The sequence below is a fragment of the Narcine bancroftii genome, chromosome 1 (assembly GCF_036971445.1).
Source record: "Narcine bancroftii isolate sNarBan1 chromosome 1, sNarBan1.hap1, whole genome shotgun sequence".
NCBI lineage: Eukaryota > Metazoa > Chordata > Chondrichthyes > Torpediniformes > Narcinidae > Narcine > Narcine bancroftii.
The window spans coordinates 14987526-15007820 of NC_091469.1; the positions used below are offsets into that span (position 1 = coordinate 14987526).

General features: G+C 42.7%; 1 protein-coding gene and 1 long non-coding RNA gene across 14 annotated transcripts in view; one reads left to right on the top strand and one right to left on the bottom strand.

The window, feature by feature from the left end:
* Positions 1 to 20295, bottom strand: part of LOC138755303 (receptor-type tyrosine-protein phosphatase delta) — a 1191445-nt gene that overhangs the window by 653429 nt on the left and 517721 nt on the right. For all 13 annotated transcript variants that reach the window (XM_069921133.1, XM_069921109.1, XM_069921060.1 and 10 more), the window contains one exon: positions 6202 to 6414. In XM_069921133.1, coding sequence (XP_069777234.1) covers positions 6202 to 6414 — 213 coding nt within the window. The remainder of the gene's footprint in view (positions 1 to 6201; positions 6415 to 20295) is intronic.
* The window catches only part of LOC138755347 (uncharacterized), a 40483-nt gene continuing 27443 nt past the window's right edge, over positions 7256 to 20295 (top strand). The window contains exons 1-2 of the long non-coding RNA XR_011352217.1: positions 7256 to 7339; positions 12252 to 12306. This is a non-coding gene — a long non-coding RNA (uncharacterized lncRNA). The remainder of the gene's footprint in view (positions 7340 to 12251; positions 12307 to 20295) is intronic.

The window sequence follows — 20295 nt, forward strand, 5'->3', positions numbered from 1 at the left end:
AGGAAAGAAAGGAAGCTGTTTTTATTAACAACAAGAAGAGAATAAAAAAGGATACACTGAACTGAACCATTGTGCAGTAACTTGCACCACATTTGTTTTTAGTCACCCAACTACAGGAAGGACATCAAGAAGATTGAAAGAGTGCAGATGAGATTGACAAGGTTTTTGCCGAGACTTGAGGAACTGAGTTATAGGGAAAAGTTAAACAGGTTAGGACTTTATTCCCTGGAGTGTCAAGGAATGAGGGAGAATTTGATTGAGGTGTTCAAAATCATGAGGCATATAGATAGAGTAATTGCCACTGAGGTTATGTGAGACAAGAACCAAAGGATATGGGTTAAGAGTAAAAGGTGACATGTTTAAAGGCAACATTCAGCGCTGAGAGTGTGAAATGAGCCAGGTTGTGAATGCAAGCTTATATCAACAGTTGAGAGAAAATTTGATTTGATAGGTATATGGATGGAATGGCAGAATAATAGTTTGGCACAGACTAGATGAGTTGAAGGGCCTGTTTCGGTGCTGTAGTATTACTTGGTAAATTTAGCTTATAAATCAACATGAAGTGGCCAAAGTGTGCACAATTCCCACCCTTTTGCTCTCCTGTTAAATGTGTGGCAGACATCGGGGGGGGGGGGGGGGGGGAATGTTCAATAGATAATCATGATCTGTCAACAGATCATGTAACACCTTACATGACAGGCACCTTGAAACTTCTGATCCAATGGCACTAAGAAGAGGTTATGACTGTGTAGCCTTGTCACCTGGTGCTACAGTGAGAATAAGCATGCTGCAATGAAATTAAAAACTCTTGATTTCTCTCTCCTACTCTGAGGCAGAGTGATAATTTAGAAGTCTGTTTATTATTATATATATATATATATATATATATATCTCTTTGGCTTGGCTTCGCGGACGAAGATTTATGGAGGGGGTAAAAAGTCCACGTCAGCTGCAGGCTCGTTTGTGGCTGACCAGTCCGATGCGGGACAGGCAGACACGATTGCAGCGGTTGCAAGGGAAAATTGGTTGGTTGGGGTTGGGTGTTGGGTTTTTCCTCCTTTGCCTTTTGTCAGTGAGGTGGGCTCTGCGGTCTTCTTCAAAGGAGGCTGCTGCCCGCCAAACTGTGAGGCGCCAAGATGCACGGTTTGAGGCGTTATCAGCCCACTGGCGGTGGTCAATGTGGCCTGTATCTGTGACAGAACAGATTAGCAAAGGAAAAGAGCCTTTATATATATATATATATATATATATATATAAAGGCTCTTTTCCTTTGCTAATCTGTTCTGTCACAGATACAGGCCATTGGAATTTCAGGATGGGAGAGCAGTTAGTATCCACTTCACTGAGTGAAACTGAGACCTTCAGCTGGTAATATGGAAGTTCCCTGGGTCTGAGAGACAACCATTGTTATATATGCAAATGATGATCAGGGTCTCAAGAACAATTACTTGATATTGAACAAAACAAATTTGAGGAAAGAAGGCTATTACAACAATAAAATATTTGATTTGACAAAATATTGTGTAATTGCTGTCATTTGTTTTCAATTCCACATATGTTAGAAGATGGCCATGATCTTTTGTCTTTCTAATAAAGCATTGTTACTGCAGATTGATTTCCCATGATTACTGATCATAAATGAAAAGCATATGTCCATTTTATTCCAAAAGACTCTTATTTTTGCTTCACAATATTCCAAAAATATTGTGAAACATAAAGTAAACAATTACATCCCCAACAGTGGAAAGAATTGCCCACCCTTTCAAAAAGCATTTAGATCTTACAACTGAGAATTTTAGGTCTTCAGGGCATTGTCCCAACTTGTACTTACCCATGCTGCAGACTCAATCTAGGAGACAGACTCAGTTATTTACTCACTTGAGCAACCTCACCCTTACCAGAAAACTAATAGACTACAGTAGGGCAGCATGACTTTGAGTCTTTTCAATTTAAAAGAACTGAACACATGGCAAAGGAGGAAAGTTCCTGCAGTCTATCATTCTTTATTTTTCATTCAATACATGACGAAAGCAAGTGCATCAAAATATCTAAAAATATTGGTGCTGCAATTTGTTGGGCAAGGCTAGAACATAACAGCTTGTAAGGTATTTATTACCTTCGAGCTGTCAAGTCAAGAAAACAAAGGTGATGAATGGAGTTAAACAAGAAAGTCAGCAGTTGCTGAGGTTAAGTTTAAGACACAAACATACTGGAGAAACTCAGCAGTTTCCACAGCATCGAGTCGTAAAAGATTACTATGATAGAGTATAAAGATATGTTTTGGGATATAAATTGGAAAAGGTTGTTAGAATAGGTTACATACAAACACTTTAAAACAGATCTTACTTGAAATATTGGAGCTCTGCTAATGCTAGGCATATCAGCTACTCAGCCTTTGCAAGAGCTCTGAAGAGTGCTCAAGAGACTTAACTTATGAATTGTTGTTTACCAAAAGCAACAGATGAAAAAGATTGTTGGAGCCACATATTGTCTGCAGGAGAGCTTGCTGTTCTAAGAGGGTCATGTGGTTTTGTAAGCAGAGAGAGTCAAAAAGGCTTTCTCTCAGAGAGAGGAGGGAAATCACTTGACAGAGTTGCAGCCAGCAGAGCAGCTGGGACTGGAAGAGGACAAGCTGGCAAGAAGCCCCAGTTTGGAAGATGGCATAGTCAAAACCCTTGTGGGTAATGCAAGAGTAGAGGACTGGCTGTCTAATGTTTCACTTGGAATAAGAGAAGCAGAAAGGAACTATGTAGTGACCTGAAAGAAAGAGGTTATCATCTGGAGAACCCTGATGGGGCAAGTTTTGTCAGCAAGTCACCTCAGTGACTGATGGATATATATCAATGGATATATATAGAAATCTCTCTCTGAAAACTGACAAGAACCCTCCTGAGCGGTAACCATTTACCTTTCGAGCACCAAAGCATGATGAACCTTATAAATGTTAAATTCTGTCCACAGTCTCAGAATTACCTGCAATCAGTGAACTTGGAGGAATGAGAAGTGAGATTGGACTGTGAACCAAATAACTTTTCTGAATTTACACACACATTACATACACATGCACTTGGAATTAGAAGTGGGTTAAGTTAATAGTGATAAGTTAAAGTTTGATCCTATTTTCATGTTTAAAGATAATTAAAAGCAACTTTTGTTTAAGTGATCATTTGTCTTGGTGAATATTTATTGTTGCTGGGTTTTGGGGTCCTCTGGACTTGTAACAGTTACCAATGTTTGGGACCTGGGCCCTTCATAAAGTTACTGAAAAAAAAATCCTTTACCCACTCAAGTGCAATCCTGCTGCACATGAAAGGCCAAAGAAGGTTCAATTGTCTCACCAGTTTGACCTTGCTACTTTCTTAAAGCTATTCAAATATCAGATTTATTGTGAGAGTACATACATGACATCATATACAACTTTGAGATTCTTGTTCTGCAGGTGATGCAGAACTATCATTTATTTGTAGAGCAAATGAAACTGTACGCAGTGTATACATGTAAGCAAACAAAGAACTGAAAACAGATAAGAAATGTAAACAAACCAACTATGTAATACAGAGAGAACAAACAAAATCAATAAAATGCACAAGTAAGAGTCCTCAAATGAGTCCCTGCTGAGGGGTAGCAACTATTCTTGAACCTGGTGGTGCGAGACTTGTGACACCTGTGCCTCTTTTCTGATGGCAGCAGCGTGAACAGGGCATGTGTTGGGTGGTGTGGATCGTTAGAACATAGAACAATGAAGCACAGTACAGGCCCTTCAGCCCTCAATGTTGTGTCAACCCATATATTCCTTCTTAGGAAAAAAGTACTAAACCCTCCCTTCTCCATAACCCTTTATTTTTCTTTTATCCATGTGTCTCAGAGTCTCTTAAATGCCTCCAATATTTCAGCCTCACCATCATCCCCAGCAAGGCATTCCAGACACCCAGAACTTTCTGTGTAAATAAATTTACCCCTGATGTCTCCCCTAAACTTTCCTCCCTTAACTTTGTGCTTATGTCCTCTAGTGTTTGCTGATCCTGTCCTGGAAAACAGATGCTGGCTGTCCACCCTATCTATGCCTCTGACAAATTTGTAGACCTCTATCAAGTTTCCTCTCATCCTTCTAAGCTCCAAAAAGAAATAGCCCAGCTCTTCTAACTTTGCCTCATAAGACTTGTTTTCCAATCCAGGCAACATCCTGGTAAATCTCTTCTGCACCATTCCATAGCTTCCACATCCTTCCTATAATGAGGTGATCAGAACTGAACACAATACTTTTAAGTATGGTCTTACCAAAGATTTGTAGAGTTGTAACATGACCTCTCTACTCCTGAATTCAATCCCATTAATGAATCCCAACATCCCAAAGGCCTTCTTAACTCTCATATTAACCTGTGCAGTGGCCTTGAGGCAAGTATGGATTTGGATTCCAAGGTCCCTCTGTTAAGTATCCAGCCATTAACCCTATACTCAGCCTTTTGATTTGTCTTTCCAAAATGCACCACCTCACACTCAGCCAGATTTAAGTCCATCTGTCACTTTTCTGCACAACTCTGCATCCTGCCTATATCCTCTTGTAACCTTCATCAATCTTCAGCTCCATTCACAACGTGTCATCTGAAAACATTTTGACCCATCTTTCAGCCTCTTCATTCAGGTTACTTATAAAAAGAGCAGGGGTGCCAGAACAGATCCTTGCAGCATTCTATCAGTCACCAACTTCCAGGCAGAATACTCTTCTTCCACTACTGCTCCCTGCTTTCTTTCTACAAGCCAATTTTTGATCCACACAGCCAAGGTTCCACTGATCCCGTGCCTCATGACTTTCTGAATGAGTCTCTCCTGGGGGACCTTGTCAAAAGCCTTGCTAAAAATCCATGCAGACCACACCCTCATCAATTTCTTTTGTTACCTCCTCAAAAAACTCAATTAGACTTGTGAGGCATGACATTCCCTTCACAAAGCCATGCTGATTATCTTTGAGTAGACTGTACTTCTCCAAATGCTCATTGATCCTACTACCCTTAAGAATGCTCTCCATTAACTGCAACAACTGATATAAGACTCTCTAGTTGTTAATTCCTAGATTATCCCTATTACCTTTTTTAAACAAGGGGACTGTATAATTGTCAGTTAATACTAATTGATGTGCTGAGGAAGAGAGAGATGTGAAAGAATGAAAGCTACCCTGGCATTTGGTTTGAAGGTCTATATATTTGAGCAATTGATCAGAAATCCTAAACAGTTGTACACTAAAGTTGCCTTGAAATTACAAGGTAACATGGTGCATGCATTGATTTAAGAAAGCATAATGAAGAACAATATGCAAACTTATTTTCCTTCTGAAGAAGTAAAAAACAAGAAATTTTAAAATTCCCCTCTATGCTTCCCGGATTGACTTTAATGGAATATAAGACTTGGAGAAATGGTAAATTTGTCAATGGTCATTTCCTGCAATGATTGTATCATTGTTTGAAACAATATGCCCAGGGTAGGCAAAAAATTTGGAGGCTTGCCTTGGACTAATGGTGCTTAATATCTCCTTTTGGAAACCAAAGTAATCGCGCACCAAAACACATTGCTTCAAGAACGTGAGCAATTAAAATTTTTTCTACAAATGAATAATCACAAATGCTCACATGATAGATCAGAATTTTGAAAAGCCTGTGAGGATTGGGCTCTCTTAATGTTTTGTGATTTAAGTATTACAAAATCATCTTAAAAATACTAATTGCTTCAGTTGTTTCTCCAATGAGTTTTGGGCCAAATTCAACCAAAGCAGAATTATGCAGGCATGCTATACCCCAAATAGATGTTCCAAGAATTGTGAGCTACAATTAACCTCACATTGCTTGACTTCTGTTCTGCAGAGTTTTGGCTTGCTTCTGTTAAATGTGAAAACTCAGAGGAAAAGATCAGGAAAGAAAGATGAGATGTACAAATGGTGAGCAAAATACCTCATCTAAAAATATCTTACTGTTGCATTATTTTCTTTGATGTTTTAATGTACTAAAACAGTAAAGCCAAGTGATATCCATCCACCAATTAATTCTGACACTGTGAATGTATCAATGCCTTGTCCATTCATTATGCAGATATACATTGCATCTAATCACATCCCAAGGGTTAAGACCTAAAGAATTCAAAAGAATTAAAACCACAGTTCATCTTTTAGACTGCACTTACATGAACAGCAATGAATTAAAACACACTTACAGATTCTGGACTGTCAAGCACAGCTAAGATAAAGAAAACATATTCTTGACCACTTTGGAGCCGCTTGTTTTCAAATCCATTGTAAAACAGTCGATCACCCAGAGTAAACTCGTTGGGAAGGACCTCAAAGTGGGCTGCAATGTATGGCTTAAGGACAGCTGTGTGCCTCCGAAGGCGAATACTTCTTCGCTTCCTGGTAACTTCCTTCAGTAACTGGAAAACAGAAATTGATTCAGTAAATTAGTTATTTCATCGTACACACTGGCCAAACAAAATATATGATTTGCCACAGCAATGGAACAAAGAGCAAAGGACTTTTATTTTTCCTGTGAGGAGAATTATTTGCCAATAATACCACCAAAATGACAAGCTAGTCATTTTCCAGAAAATAAATTGGATATTCAGGTAACAGGATAGCTTGTAAAAAAAAAAGTTTTTTGAGCTTGTCCAAAAAGCTGCCCATCAAGCAAAATATACTTAGTGATGACAAATTGCCATGGTTAAATATAAAATCTCTCTGCACTTGAGTTTGAACATGCTGCAAAAGACTGCAGTAAGGGGTTGAAGTAATACAGGTGTGGAGCAGTGAGTAAGATTCCCATAGAACTCCCTTTGGAGAACTGTGGTTGCTCAATTATTCATCTACGAATACAGTAGTAGGTCACACAGCCCTGCAAGTTTGCCCTGCCATTCAAGTGACCTATTCTGAGATCCACTTCTCTTTGGTGCCAGTTCAACATAATACGGTCTTCAATTCATTGACGTTTCAAATATTCTGTTGGAGGCAGCTGATAATCCCTTCAGAAAAATGGAAGTTAGGTGATACTCATTACATGCGACTCTAGCCTACCTATGATAAGTTTAGAATCTATTTCAATTGTGAACACAACTTGCCATCTTTAATGTAGCAAGTCATTTCATGGGAGTGCAGCAGAAGAACTTGTTAACTGAGCCACAGAAGGAGGGAACTGTTCAAAGAACATGTTCTTAAGTGAGGTCACAAAGGAGAAAGAAAAAGTAGAGTTTGGTCAGGGGAGGGGAGTGAAATTGGAAAAGACTGCAAAGAAGGAAACAAGTGGGACCATGGAAGGAATTAAAACAAGTGTGTGGATGTTAATAATGATGCATTCCTAACCAGGTACCAATATATATCACCAAGAAAGGGAATAATGTGTGTTAATCTTTAGTTGCATGGAAACAGGCCATTTTCGCCAGCCAATTAACTTGCAACCCCCAGTACATTTCAAATGGTGGGAGGAAATTGGAACCCATGCAGACAAGGGGCGAACATACAAAGTTCTTACAGACAGCGCGGGATTTGAACCCTGGTCCCAATTGATAGTGTTGTAACTGCGTTGCGCCATCCGCTCTGCTAACCGTGCCGCCCAGGTACAGGTAACAAAGAAATAATGAAGGCAAAGCAGCCAAATCTTCAATATTCTGGTAGAATGATGAAGGATGAGAGGTGACCATAAAAAAAACACTGTATGTAAGGTTATGAAGGGCTGAGATAGGGTGAATAGCCAGCACATATTTTTGTGGCGGCATTAGCAAATATCAAAGGACATCTGTTTAAGGTGAGTGGAGATGCCAGAGATGAGTTGTTTATTCAAGAGAGTGTTAGGTGTCTGGTATGCATTGCTGTGGGTGGTGGTAGAGGCTGGTACAAGTCTTCTATAAGACTTTGATAGGCACATAAATGCAAAATTAATAGAGGGTAATGGGTGTGAGATAGGGAAAAATTGGACTTGTGGAGTAAGTTTACATGGGTCAAAATATTGTGGGCTGAAGGGTCTGGACTGTGTTCTATGTTTTATGTTCCAACACTTCCATGGGTGACTTTATTTAAGAAATCAAATGGCTTCTCCATTATTTTTACATAAATGTGTTAACATCCTTGTGTAACGAAGAGAGCAAAGAGATTTGATAAATGCATGAACACTTACATGACTGTCCTAGGCAGTGATTTGAATTGTGACATGTCTTCTACTAAGAGAACATCACTGGCATTGGTATATTTTCAGAAACAGTGAAAGGTAGAGATATACAGCGATTAGTATTAATTGCCAGGTTTCTCAATTTTAATGGAAGGAATATTCTCCTGAGCATGTAGCTTTTATATGCTCCACATTACATTTTAACCTTCTGTTGCTTGATGGAAAAAACTTTAGACTCATAATGCCCAACAACTTGCTATTACGTATCACTACACTTACTCCTCAATCAACAACCCCCATATACATACAAATGTGATAATCATCAGTTTCACTCTCCACGTCTATGTCTACTTCATTGGTCACTTTTTATTCAAGATATTTTGTTGCTTAGTAAGAGAAAAAGCAAAGACTGTGAAGCACAGTTTTGGCTCTGTGACTCAAATTCTTCTTCTTTCATTCTAATAGACTATCATAACTGAAAAGAGAAAAAAACAATCTTGGAGTTTATAAAATAAAGGATCTTTAAGTTGAAGCTTAAACCCTATCTTCATGTCTTACAAATCTGAATGAGTTTTTTGAGAAGGTGACACAGATGATTGACAAGGGAAGGGCAGTGGATAATATTAAATTTTTAATTTAGAGATACAGTATGGTATCAGGCCCTTCCGCCTCACAAGCCTGTGCCATCTTAATACAGGTACACAATCCTTTATTGGACATCTAAAATCCAGAAATCTCCAAAATCCAGCAAGTGGGGAGAGAGAGAGGGCAGAGCAAGTCGGGCGGACGATGGGGAGAGGCTGGCAGTGCGAGTCGGGTGGGCAGGCAAGGGCGAGAGAGGGCAACATGACGGGCAGGAAAGGGGGGGGAGACCAGAAGCACGAGTAGGCTGGGTAGGTGAGGGCAAGAATGGGAGACCGGCAGCGCGAGTACGGCGGGCGAGGTGGGGGGAGGGGGAGACTGGCAGAGCGAGTCGGGTGGATGAGGGGTGGGGGGGAGACAAGCAGCGTGAGTCGGGCAGGTGAGGGGGGGGGGGAGACCGGCAGTGCGAGTCGGGCAGGTGAGAGACTGGCAGTGCGAGTCGGGTGGGCGGGGAAGATGGCAGCGCGACTGGAAGAGGGTGGGGGTGGATAAGGCAGCACAATTCGAGTGGGTTTAAATTTGGCTTTCTGAAATCCGGAAAAATCCGAAATTCAGAACACACTGTCCCCCAAGGGTTCCAGATAAAGGATTGTGTAACTGTACACCCTTGACCAATTAACCAACTAACCATATACATCTTTGGAATGTGGGAGGAAACCGGAGAATCTGGAGGAAACCCACTCAGATGTGGGGAGAACGTATAAACTCCTTACAGACAGGGGCAGATTCAAGCCTGGGTCATAGGTGCTGTAATAGCACTGTGCGAACCACTACATTAACCATCCATATGGACTTTAAGTAAGGCACTTAACAAGGTTCACATGGTAGGGTTACACAAAAGATATAGATACATGGAATCTATGGTGATTCAAATTGGTGGGTCCATGGATAACAGAGCAAGAATGATCAAATGAGAGAACCACATTCTCCAAGTAGGAGCACCCAGAGGGATGGCAGGAAAGGAGATGAGATATGTGCCAGCAAGGTGCAGGAGCAGAGCACATTCAGCCTTTTGATGACAAACATGAAAGTCTACAGATGCTGCAAACACAGAGGAACTCGGCTAGTTTATATATCAGGAGGTAAAGATGTATAACTGATATTTTGGGCCTGAGCACTTCCTTTGAGTTCACTGTGCAAAGGATGATGACGTGCCAGGAGAGGGAGCAATATTGCTGGGGGTACTGGTGTTGCTGCAAACACTCGAGACATTGGTGGGTCAACTCGACCCACCGAACATTGTTGAGATCCTGGAGGAAGACATTGTAAAATCTGGAAGGGATGCTTCAGTCCATCAACTTCACTATTGTTGAGAGGATTCAAGCAGAGTGAATTAATGTAGAGGTTAATGAAGCCTGCAGGTTTGCCATCGGTGTGAAAATATGAGAAGCTTCACTTCCGGTGTGACTCTGAGCTGCAGGAAACAATTCTACAGAGATTATAAAAAATATGCAAATACTGGGGTTGAGTGCAATGCACAACAGTGCTGTAGAAACTCAACAATTCATGCAGCATCCATAGAAAATGAAAGGTACTCAATGCTTCGGGCCTGAAACCTTCATCAAGAACTCCTGCTGAGTTTCTCCAGGAGGTTTGTGTATTGTCCATGGAGATTACAATGGCAGCATGGTCCTTTTCTCAGCTCAGTGTGAAATCAATGTGTCACAGGATCATAAGCGTCAGTGGTTACTGGTCACATAGGTGGAGAAGGCAGGAGACCCTGCCATGCATGGCATGGGAAATCTGAATCTCAGAATGGCATAATGCTATGGTAGAATACACAGGCTTATAAAAGTCATGGGCTTGAACACACATGAGTGATTACTAGGATGGATTGTCATGACCCATTGGGATTGAAGGACTTTATTTTGAAGGTTCCTAGCACTAGGGAGTGAGAAGATCCACTCACACTCTGACTCTACAGGTAGAAACAACCCCATGGAGAAAACAATGGTGGTGTGCTCCTCTGCTCAGAAGGAAATCAACAGGTCACATGATCACAAAGGACTGTACTCGCCCTACCTGACCTGGACATGGTTGGGTGGATGTGGGCAATCAGCAGAAGTCCCGATTGTGAGTCGCAGGCTGCCAGTTAATTCAGGAAAGGGAAAGTGCAGACTGCAGTTCAGGAAAGAAGCATCTAGTGCAATTAGGGCTGAATAAAGGAAGATCCATCTCCAGCAGGCCTAGCACAGAGTCTGGAGATGTGTGGCATTGATGGAGGCAGAGCTCAAAAACTGGTCTGGAAAGGAAAGTAGGTGAACAGATTCATAGCATGGGCTAATGATAGAAGTATGGTGTGGGAAATGGAAGAGAAAGAGAAGTCAGGATGCAAAACTGCATGAAAATAAAGGAAAGAACACAAAGTGCGAAAGGCTAAACAACACAGAGTATTTTGCCACTGAGTGCAAAATATTTAGTGCTGCGCTGATTACATTGCATTTTCCTAATTGTAGTTATTAATAAGAATTATGAAATGCTCTTGTTCAGGTTATACAAACTGTGCACTGCATTTAATGTTTTCAAAGTCTTAGAAATAATCATATTAATGCAGAGAGGGTTGTCAGAGTAAATGGATATGAGACCCCTATTAATAACTTGTTTACCCAAATCACCAGTGCCTAAAATAAACACTGGAGAGATATTAAGTACAGCTTGTAGTGAAGAAGTTTGTAGTCAGAAAAATTAAAATATGAGTGCATAGGGCTTGGCTAAGCCTAAGCATAACCATAATTGTATATTTCCATAAAAAATCAGCTACTTTTGAAACTTGTTAAAAATATAGATTACATGCGCTAATTCAATATATGGAGTTAACTTAATAATTTGCATTTTTTTTAAAGAATTGCTACTTATCTTGAAAAGGATACAGTGCCTTATCTATGATGGGAAGTGTACGTTGAAGTACAACACTGTTGCATCAAACACCAGTTCTGCTAGAGAATGGTTGCATTCAATAAAGAATGATCTGCTAGTTCCACTAAGTAACACCAACAGTTGCAGAAACACCAAAAGTAAAATCCTCAGATAAAAATTCCCCAAAATGGTTTCCATCAAGGGGAATTTACTTAAAAGTGCTGGAGAAACTCAGTAAGTCAAGCAGCGTTTGGTGTAAACTTGTCACAGTGTCGGTAGACTTTCTTGTTTAACTCCATCAAGGGGACTGTGATCTGCACACTTTCCATCAAACACCACTTAAAATAATAAAAGCTAGCGTAGCTTCATGGCCCATTTGAGTTTGACCTGCTGGCAAAAAAAAAAGAGCAACTTGAAATAACTGAAGCTTTGGAAGAGATAATAGGGAGGAGTGAATCCTACTGCACAGAAAGGATCTCAGCATGGAACAATCCATCAAGTAGGTCCAAACCACAAATGTAATCATACACTGCAATGCAAATGATGTATATTAACAGCAGGGAACTTCTTCCATTCCACTCCCAAGTCATGATCATATGTTCTTCTTCTTCTTAGGAAAGATTCTTTACATGTTCTTTTTCCCAGCATGATGGGAGGACATCTATTTAAGGTGAGTAGAGGAAGGTTTTGGGGAGACTTTAGAGGTGAGTTTTTTTTTTCCGACATTGAATGGTGGGTACCTGGAATGCATTTCCTGGGGTGGTGGTGGAGGGTGGTACAATGGGGACATTTAAAAGACTCTTACATAGGCACACAGATGCAAGAAAAATAGAGGGTTTATGGGTGTGTGGTTGGAAAGGGTAGATTAATGTGGAGTAGGCTTGTATAGATCAGGACACAAGGCCTGTTGTGTGCTGTGGTGTTCTATGTTCTCTCACCTCTTTTAACTGGAGTGATGTATTTAGATCTAAGAATAAAATAAATCAAGTGCAGAAAAGGTGTCCTGGTCCTTGAATGGCCTCAGATGAAAATATTTAAGATTTTTCTGCCTTTAAGTTATTGTACTTAGTGCAAAATGGTAAATGCAATTCATCTGTTAATGATAGCTCCAGCAAAAGCCACAAGCGCAAGTCATGCATTAAAACACAAATTAACTGTAAAAAATGAGAAGGATTTTAATCATTTCACATGATAGAATCTGTTCTCACTGGAGAAAAGAAAATTGAATGAAATTGGAATTGGAGGCCTTAATTTTAAATTTAGACATACAGCACGGTAACAGACCATTTTGGCCCATGAATCCGTGCTGCCCAATTTACACCCATTAACCTACACCCTTGGTACATTTTGAATGGTGGGAGGAAACGGGAGTCCCCAGAGAAAACCCACACAGATACAGGAAGGACATAGAAACTCCTTACAGACAGCGCGGGATTCGAACCCCAGTCTGGTCCTCATCACTGGTGCTGAAAAGGCTTTGCGCTAACCATTACTCCAACCATGCTGCCCTTAAATGATGAAAGCTGTTGATGATGTAGATTTTAGCATGTAATATACTTTACATTGATTATAGAAATAGAGGACAAAATTAACAAGTTTTGAACTGGAAGAGATTAAAATGCCTTACTCCCAGGAAAATTTATTGGAGACTTATGAAAAAGCAGACATATTAACATAAATGAGCTTTTATTTCACAAACAGGTTTCTCAAATCCCAGAAACATTTATTATAGTTCAAGTCATTCATAGCACAAGTAAAGCATGTATTGTGAGCAAAATCAAAGAATTAGTTGCTTATCATGTAATACCCATAAATAATCCAGAAGACAAAATTGCTCTCCTGGAGGATCAGAGTGGTCAATTACGTGTGGAGCCACACGTAAAAAAGGGAGATCTTAAACAGTTTTTTTGCATCAGTATTTATTAAGGAAACTGGCATAGTACATAAGGAAGGAAGAGAAACAAACAGGAGAAAATATAACAGGGAATTTTGTCCTGCTATTTAAAACAAAAAGGTGAGCAGGTGCCAAAAATGTATGGATTAGGTAACTGAATATTCACAATGGACAAAATGATTAGGTTCCACACAATTTATCAGCAAGAAACACCGGAAGAATGGAGAGATCACAAGTGATGATCCCTGCTATCATTTGAATCCACTGGAACTGCCATAAAATGAACAAGCAGAAGATGATCATTCAGATCGTCAAACTTGCATTGATTCTTCATTTTTGAAGCACTCAGGAAGGTCTAGAGCTGCAAATGAACTCACTACTGTGGCAAAAATTGGTATCACAAAATGAAAGGAGGAAGTTAACTGAAAAATTTCCAATTGGTTCAGAATAAAGAGCAGAGTTTTCCAAGAGTTCAAAGTTACCCAAATGTTCTTGAAAATGTCACAATCATAGTTGCACAGCATGAAAACAGGCCTTTCAGCCCAACCTATCCACGCTGGCCAAGTTGTCCCCCGGGCTACTTTTAGACAGCACAGTTAGCGTAGCGGTTAGAACTACACTGTTACAGCGCCAATGACAGGGGTTGGACTCCGATCATGTCCATTAGGGGTTTGAATGTTTTTCCTGTGTCTGCGTGGGTTTCTTCCAGAGGGGTCTGGTTTCTACACACAATTCGAAATGTACTGTGTTTTTGTCGGTCATTTGGATGTAATTAAGCAACACGGGCTCATGGGCTGGAAGGGCCCGTTACCATGCCATATGTTGTAGTGGCCGGCTAACCGGGACACGACCCAGTACACAAAATGTCCGACAAACGCAGTGACTGCACAGACCCCATGGGGGCTAATGTCCTTCGTCCAAGGTGATCATCTGCACAGTGGGAAACCATGTGCAATGGTAGGAACGCTGCCCAGTTGGAGATCAGTGCTGCCTTGATGTCACTCCCAACATTAGCAGTGAGGAGTGAATAGAAGTAGAGTTGCAAGTGCAATAAATCAATCTTCGACTCCTTTTGTATGCATCTTCCTTCCACACTTTGCAGTAGTGCGCAAGCTACATTCGTAACCCAGACAGGTCCAACCTGCAGTTGGACCCGAAGATGATGGAACAAGCAGTTCTCCACGCGGTTTCATTGAAGCTGCCAATATTCTGGTCATTGCAGCCATATCTGTGGTTCGAACTGGCTGAGGCCCAGTTCCTCCTTCGACGGATCAACGGCGACAACACCAGCTATTACTACATGGTGAGCTCGCTCAACTAGGAGATTGCAGCAAGAGTCTTCGAGTTCCTATGGCAGCCTCCGGAGCAAGCCAAATATGATGCCCTCAAGGAGCTATTAACCTGCACCTTCAGGCTCTCACGGCGCGAGCACACCACCCAATCGCTGCATATGGATGGATTGGGGGACAGGGCCACTTCCGCTCTCATGAGCAAAATGCTTGCCCCTGCTAAAGTACACAGGCCTTGCCTACCCTGCGAGCAGATTTTCCGGAGCAGCTGCCAGAGGATATCCAACTCTTCCTTGCTGATGAGGACTTCAGCGACCCCAGGAAAGTCACATCCCAGGTAGACGTGCTCTGGAGAGCGAAGAAAGAAAACGGTGCCTTGGTGCTCGGCCCCACACACAGCTGGCAATAAGGCCACAGCAAACAGAGAGGTACGGACCCAATGACCCATAGTATTGTTACTCTAACCAATGATGGGATGCAGGGGAATCATCGATCCCATTCACCCTGCTTGTTTCAGGGAAATGCCATGGCCAACCAACATTAATGGCTGCGGCGGTTGGCCAATGTGACAGCCTCCTCCACGTGTTGGACTCTCTGTCAGGAAGGCACTTCCTCATGTACACTGGCATCGAAATAAGTGTCCTTCCCGCCCCCCTACCTACGACACCCGGAAGGGCAAACTAGGTCCGGCAGTTAGGGCAGCGAACAGCAGCACCATACGAAACTTTGGTACCCGCATGCACTGTTCCTCCCCGCTTTGGCAGCGACCGGTTCACGTGGAGATTCATAATTGCGGCAGTGGCACAACTGGTCCTGGGAGCAGACTTCCTGTGATCCCACTGCCTGCTGGTGGACCTTAAAAGGAGGTGATTGGTGCACACCAGGACTTTTCAAACAACGCCCCGGGGGAAGCCAAGTTACCTGCCCCCTACCTCGACTACGTTACTCTATCCAAAAACGCATTCACTCGGATCCTAGCAGAGTTCCATTCAATCGTGGTGCCACGATTTTCTGCCGCCGAGCCGAAGCACAGGGGAAGGCACCATATCCTCACTAATGGCCCCCCACTCCACGGCAGGATACGCTGCCTTCCCACCATGAAGCTCACCCTCACCAAGGGGGAGTTAAAAAAAATAGAAGGGCTAGGGATAGTACAGAATTCTGATAGCCCCTGGGCCTCCCCCTGCACATGGAACCAAAGCCAGTAGGAAGGTGGAGGCCATGTGGTGACTACTGCTGCCTCAACAAAGATTCCACACACGACAGTACCCCGATCTCCACATCCAAGACTTTACTGCTAACTTACAAGGGGAATGGGTATTTTAAATTGTCAATCTCATCAGGAGCTGTCATCAGATCCCAGTCCATCCTGATGATATCCCAAAAACCGCCATCATTATCCCTTTTGGACTCTGTATTCCTGAAAATGCTCTTTGGACTTAAAAACGCAGCCCGGACCTTCCAGACGCTGATGGATCTCCCATTCACATTCAACTATTTGGACGATATTTTCATCGACAGCTGTGACAACACAGAGCTTGCAGCCCACCTGAGGCAACTGTGCGCACGGCTGTAGGAATTTGGACTAACTATAAACTCTGTTAAGTGCCAGTTTGGGTTAGAAACGATGGACTTCCTAGGGTATCGGGTCAACAGGCACAGAGCAAAACCCTTGCGCGAAAAGGTAGAGACCATTCAGCATTTCGTCAAGCCCTGAACAGTGAAGGGTTTGCAAGAATTCACCGGTATATTTAACCTTTATCACTGATTCATACCGGCAGCAGCCCACATCATGTGGCCCCTTTTTTCACTCATGGCAGTGAAGGGTACCTGGGACAATGAGGCCTCAGACATTCCAGAAGGTCAAAGACGCACTGGCCAATGTCACCCTTCTGGTACACCACTGACCAGAGGCACCAACTACCCTCACAGTAGATGCCTCCAACACAGTGGTAAGTGGTGGACTGGAGCAATTCATTGAAGGGCAATAGCAGCCCCTTGCCTCCTTTAGCAGGCACCTCTGGCCGCCTGAACTCAAATACAGTGGCTTTGACCAGGACCTACTGGCACTGTACCTGGCAGTCAGACACTTCTGATATTTTCTGGAAGGCAGGTAATTCAAGGTCTTCATGGACCACAAATCAGTGACCTTCCATAGAGTGTCGGACAGCAGTGACACCTCTCACATGTGTCTGAATTCACCACGGACATCCAACACATTGCAGTGAAACCAACATGGTGGTTGACACATTGTCCTGCCCCACAATTGAGTCCATCCAGGCCCTGTCCCAAGGAATAGACAATTCTGACCTAGCCAAGGCACAGCAGGAGGACCGTGAGATCCTGGCTTACAGAACGGCAAGTGTCTAATCTCAGGCTGGAGGATGTCACCATTGGTGTGGCAACCAGATGTTCCTCTGTGATGTCTCCACCGGCAAACCCCAACCCATCATGCCGGCAGCAAGGAGGTGGCATGTGTTTGATATGGTGCACAACCTGGTGCAACCAGTCATCAGGACATCTGGGGGCGGGTAGGTGGGTCAGTAGGTTTGTCTGGCATGGCCTCTGAAAACAGGTCAGTCAGTGGGCCAAGACCTGCATGCTCTGCCAGATGTCCAAAGTGCAGATGCACGTCAAGGCGCACCCCCCTCCAACCCCCACAAAACTTTCAAGCCAGTGCAACATCAGTTCAACCATGTCCATATTGACATTGTAGGGCTGCTGCTGGTCTTCTGTGGAGTGAGATATCTCTTCACCGTAATTAACGGCTCCATGAGGTGGCCGATATAGCCATTGAGACCTGTGCCAGGGCACTGATTAACATCTGGGTGTCCAGGTTTGGAGACCCGGAGCATATGACCTTTGATAGAGGTACACAGTTCACTTCGGGGCTCTAGGCAGTGCTGGCCAAGTTGCTGGGAACTCAGCTCCACAATATCACGGCCTACCACCCTCAGGTGGAGCAGTTCCACGGGCAACGAAAGGCAGCCTTAATGGCATGACATAAGGGGCTGAACTGGGTGGAAAAATGACCCCGAGTCCTCTTGGGGATCTGCACTGCACTGAAAGAAGACTTCAATGCCTCCGCATCCAAGATGGAGCATGGCACACCATTGGTAACACCACAGAATTTTCTGGAGGCCACCAAGGACCCAGAGGACCTGACTGCCTCATTGACTAAGCTGAGGGAAAAACTGGGCACTCTAGCACCTCTGTAGCCTCCACCGCATGGCCAGGAGCCAAAACTTACATCCCCAAAGTTTTAGAAACCAGCGAGTACTTTTTTTTTGTGTTGAGGAGGGCACAGAGAACACCTCTGCAACTTCCATATGAGGGGCCGTATAAAGTAATTAGGCATAACGGGTCAACATGTGTGCTGGAGACTGGCAGAAAGATCGACAGCCTCAAACCAGCAAACCTGGACATTAGCCAACTGGTCTCCCCGCACCCCGCGCGTCGCAGAGATAGGCTACCGAAAGTGGCGAACAGCGCTCTGATCGCCAGTTCTTGGGGGGGGGGGGTGGTTGGGTCATATAGCAGCCCACTCACCAGGATGCATCCCAGCGCACAAAATGGCTGATGAACGCAGTGATTGCATATACCCCGCAGGGGCCAACGAATTTCATCCCAGGTGACCATCTGCACGGCAGGAAACAGCAAGCAACAGCGGGAAAACTGCCCAGTCAGAGATTGGCATTGCCGTGACATCATACGGATGTCAGCAGAGAGGAATGAATACAAGCAGAGCTGCCAGTGCAATAAATGAGTCTTTGACTTCGACTCCTCATGCGTATATCTTCTTTCCGCATTTCATGGTAGCGCGCATGCTACAATGTCTAAATTTATTTCCATTTGCATTGGTTTAGCTTATATTGCTCTAAACAAATGGTTTTCAAACTTTTTCTTTCTAATCCCTATATCATAGGTAAGGGATTGCTTAAGGTGGTATGTGAGTAGGAAAGAAAAAGGCTGAGAACTACTGCTCTAGAACGAATTCTTTCTGAAATATTTTGCTTGAGAAAAATTGTCATTGGCCCATTTCCTTTGGCGTTATGAAACTGCACGTAACGAGTCAATTAGGTATGATTAAAACAGTGGTTTTCAACCTTTTTCATTCCACTCACAAACCATCTTAAGTATCCATTAATAATCACAGAACACCTCAGACGAAGGAATAACTTAAGGTGGTATGTGAGTGGAAGGAAAAGGTTTGAAAACCATTGCTCTCAACCTTTCCTATCCATGTACCTGCCCAAATGACCTTTAAAGTTCATAATTGTCTCCGCCTCTACTACTTACTTTGGCAGGTATATTCCACAAACCAATGACCCTCTCTGTGGGGAAAAAAGCTACTCTTCAAATATTTCCACTCTCATTTGAAATATATGTTTTAGACTTCCCTACCCTGGAGGGGGGTGGGGGTGGTGGCGAGAAGACAGTGAACCATCCACCTTATCCATGCCCTTCAAGATTTCATAAACCTGGATAAGGTCACTCCTTAGCAGCCTCCATTCCAGAAGAGTCTCCCTGGAAAAAGTCTTCTCATGTGCAGCAGAGGTTTGAAATATTACTGTTTGCATTGGTGATGGCCAGATGTGTGTCAGCATGATATGTAGACAGGAGGTAAATACAGCATTCTTTAGAGTATCTATGAAGCAGATGGGCTTGACTGCACAATCTCAGATTGACTACAATGCACACAACTGTGGTGCAGTACACACAGCAAAGTGAATTGCCACTGAATAGGGAAAGCAAGTTGCATCGGAGAAGCAGAAACCTGCTTAAATCAGATTATTTCTCTTTACTGAACATACCTCTTCAGTATTACCAAAGGTAATCTAATACTTCACATCAGCAAAAGGGCATTTGATAAAATGTCAAGGAAGCCAGTCTAACCTTGGAGAAGTCATTGATTTGAGCATAATGTACATAACGTATGGCAGAGAACACTGTGCAGCTGGGAAAGGCTCGAAGTTATGATGTGAGTCTTGCAGAATTAAACTTATTTGGACTTCAGTGAACCGAAAATTGAAAGGACCCATGATCCATGTCTGTGAGGTGCTGAGTGGTATTGATGACCTTTTAACTAGTCTGCTGAGCACATTCACAGAGAAAGGACAGATGTTTATGGTTAACAATCCATAATGTGACTAGAAATTGAAGGAATTATTTGTCCCTGTGGTCATGAACATGCAGAATATTTCCAATAAAAGCAGGTGGTTTGCATTGTGATTGATTCTTTCAAAGGGATGAGATAAATTCATGTCTGAAGGACATATACACTTAAATATATATATAACATTTTAAATAGTCCACTGTTTGTTGTCAGAAAGCTTGAGATAAACCATTGATTTGAAATTGTTACCACCAGTGTGAGGATAATACACAAAGGGAAATTGATTCATCATTGCATTGCTGCAGGAAATTTTTTTTGCAAGGGCAGCATAACAAGGAGGGGAGGTGGCACAACAGGTGC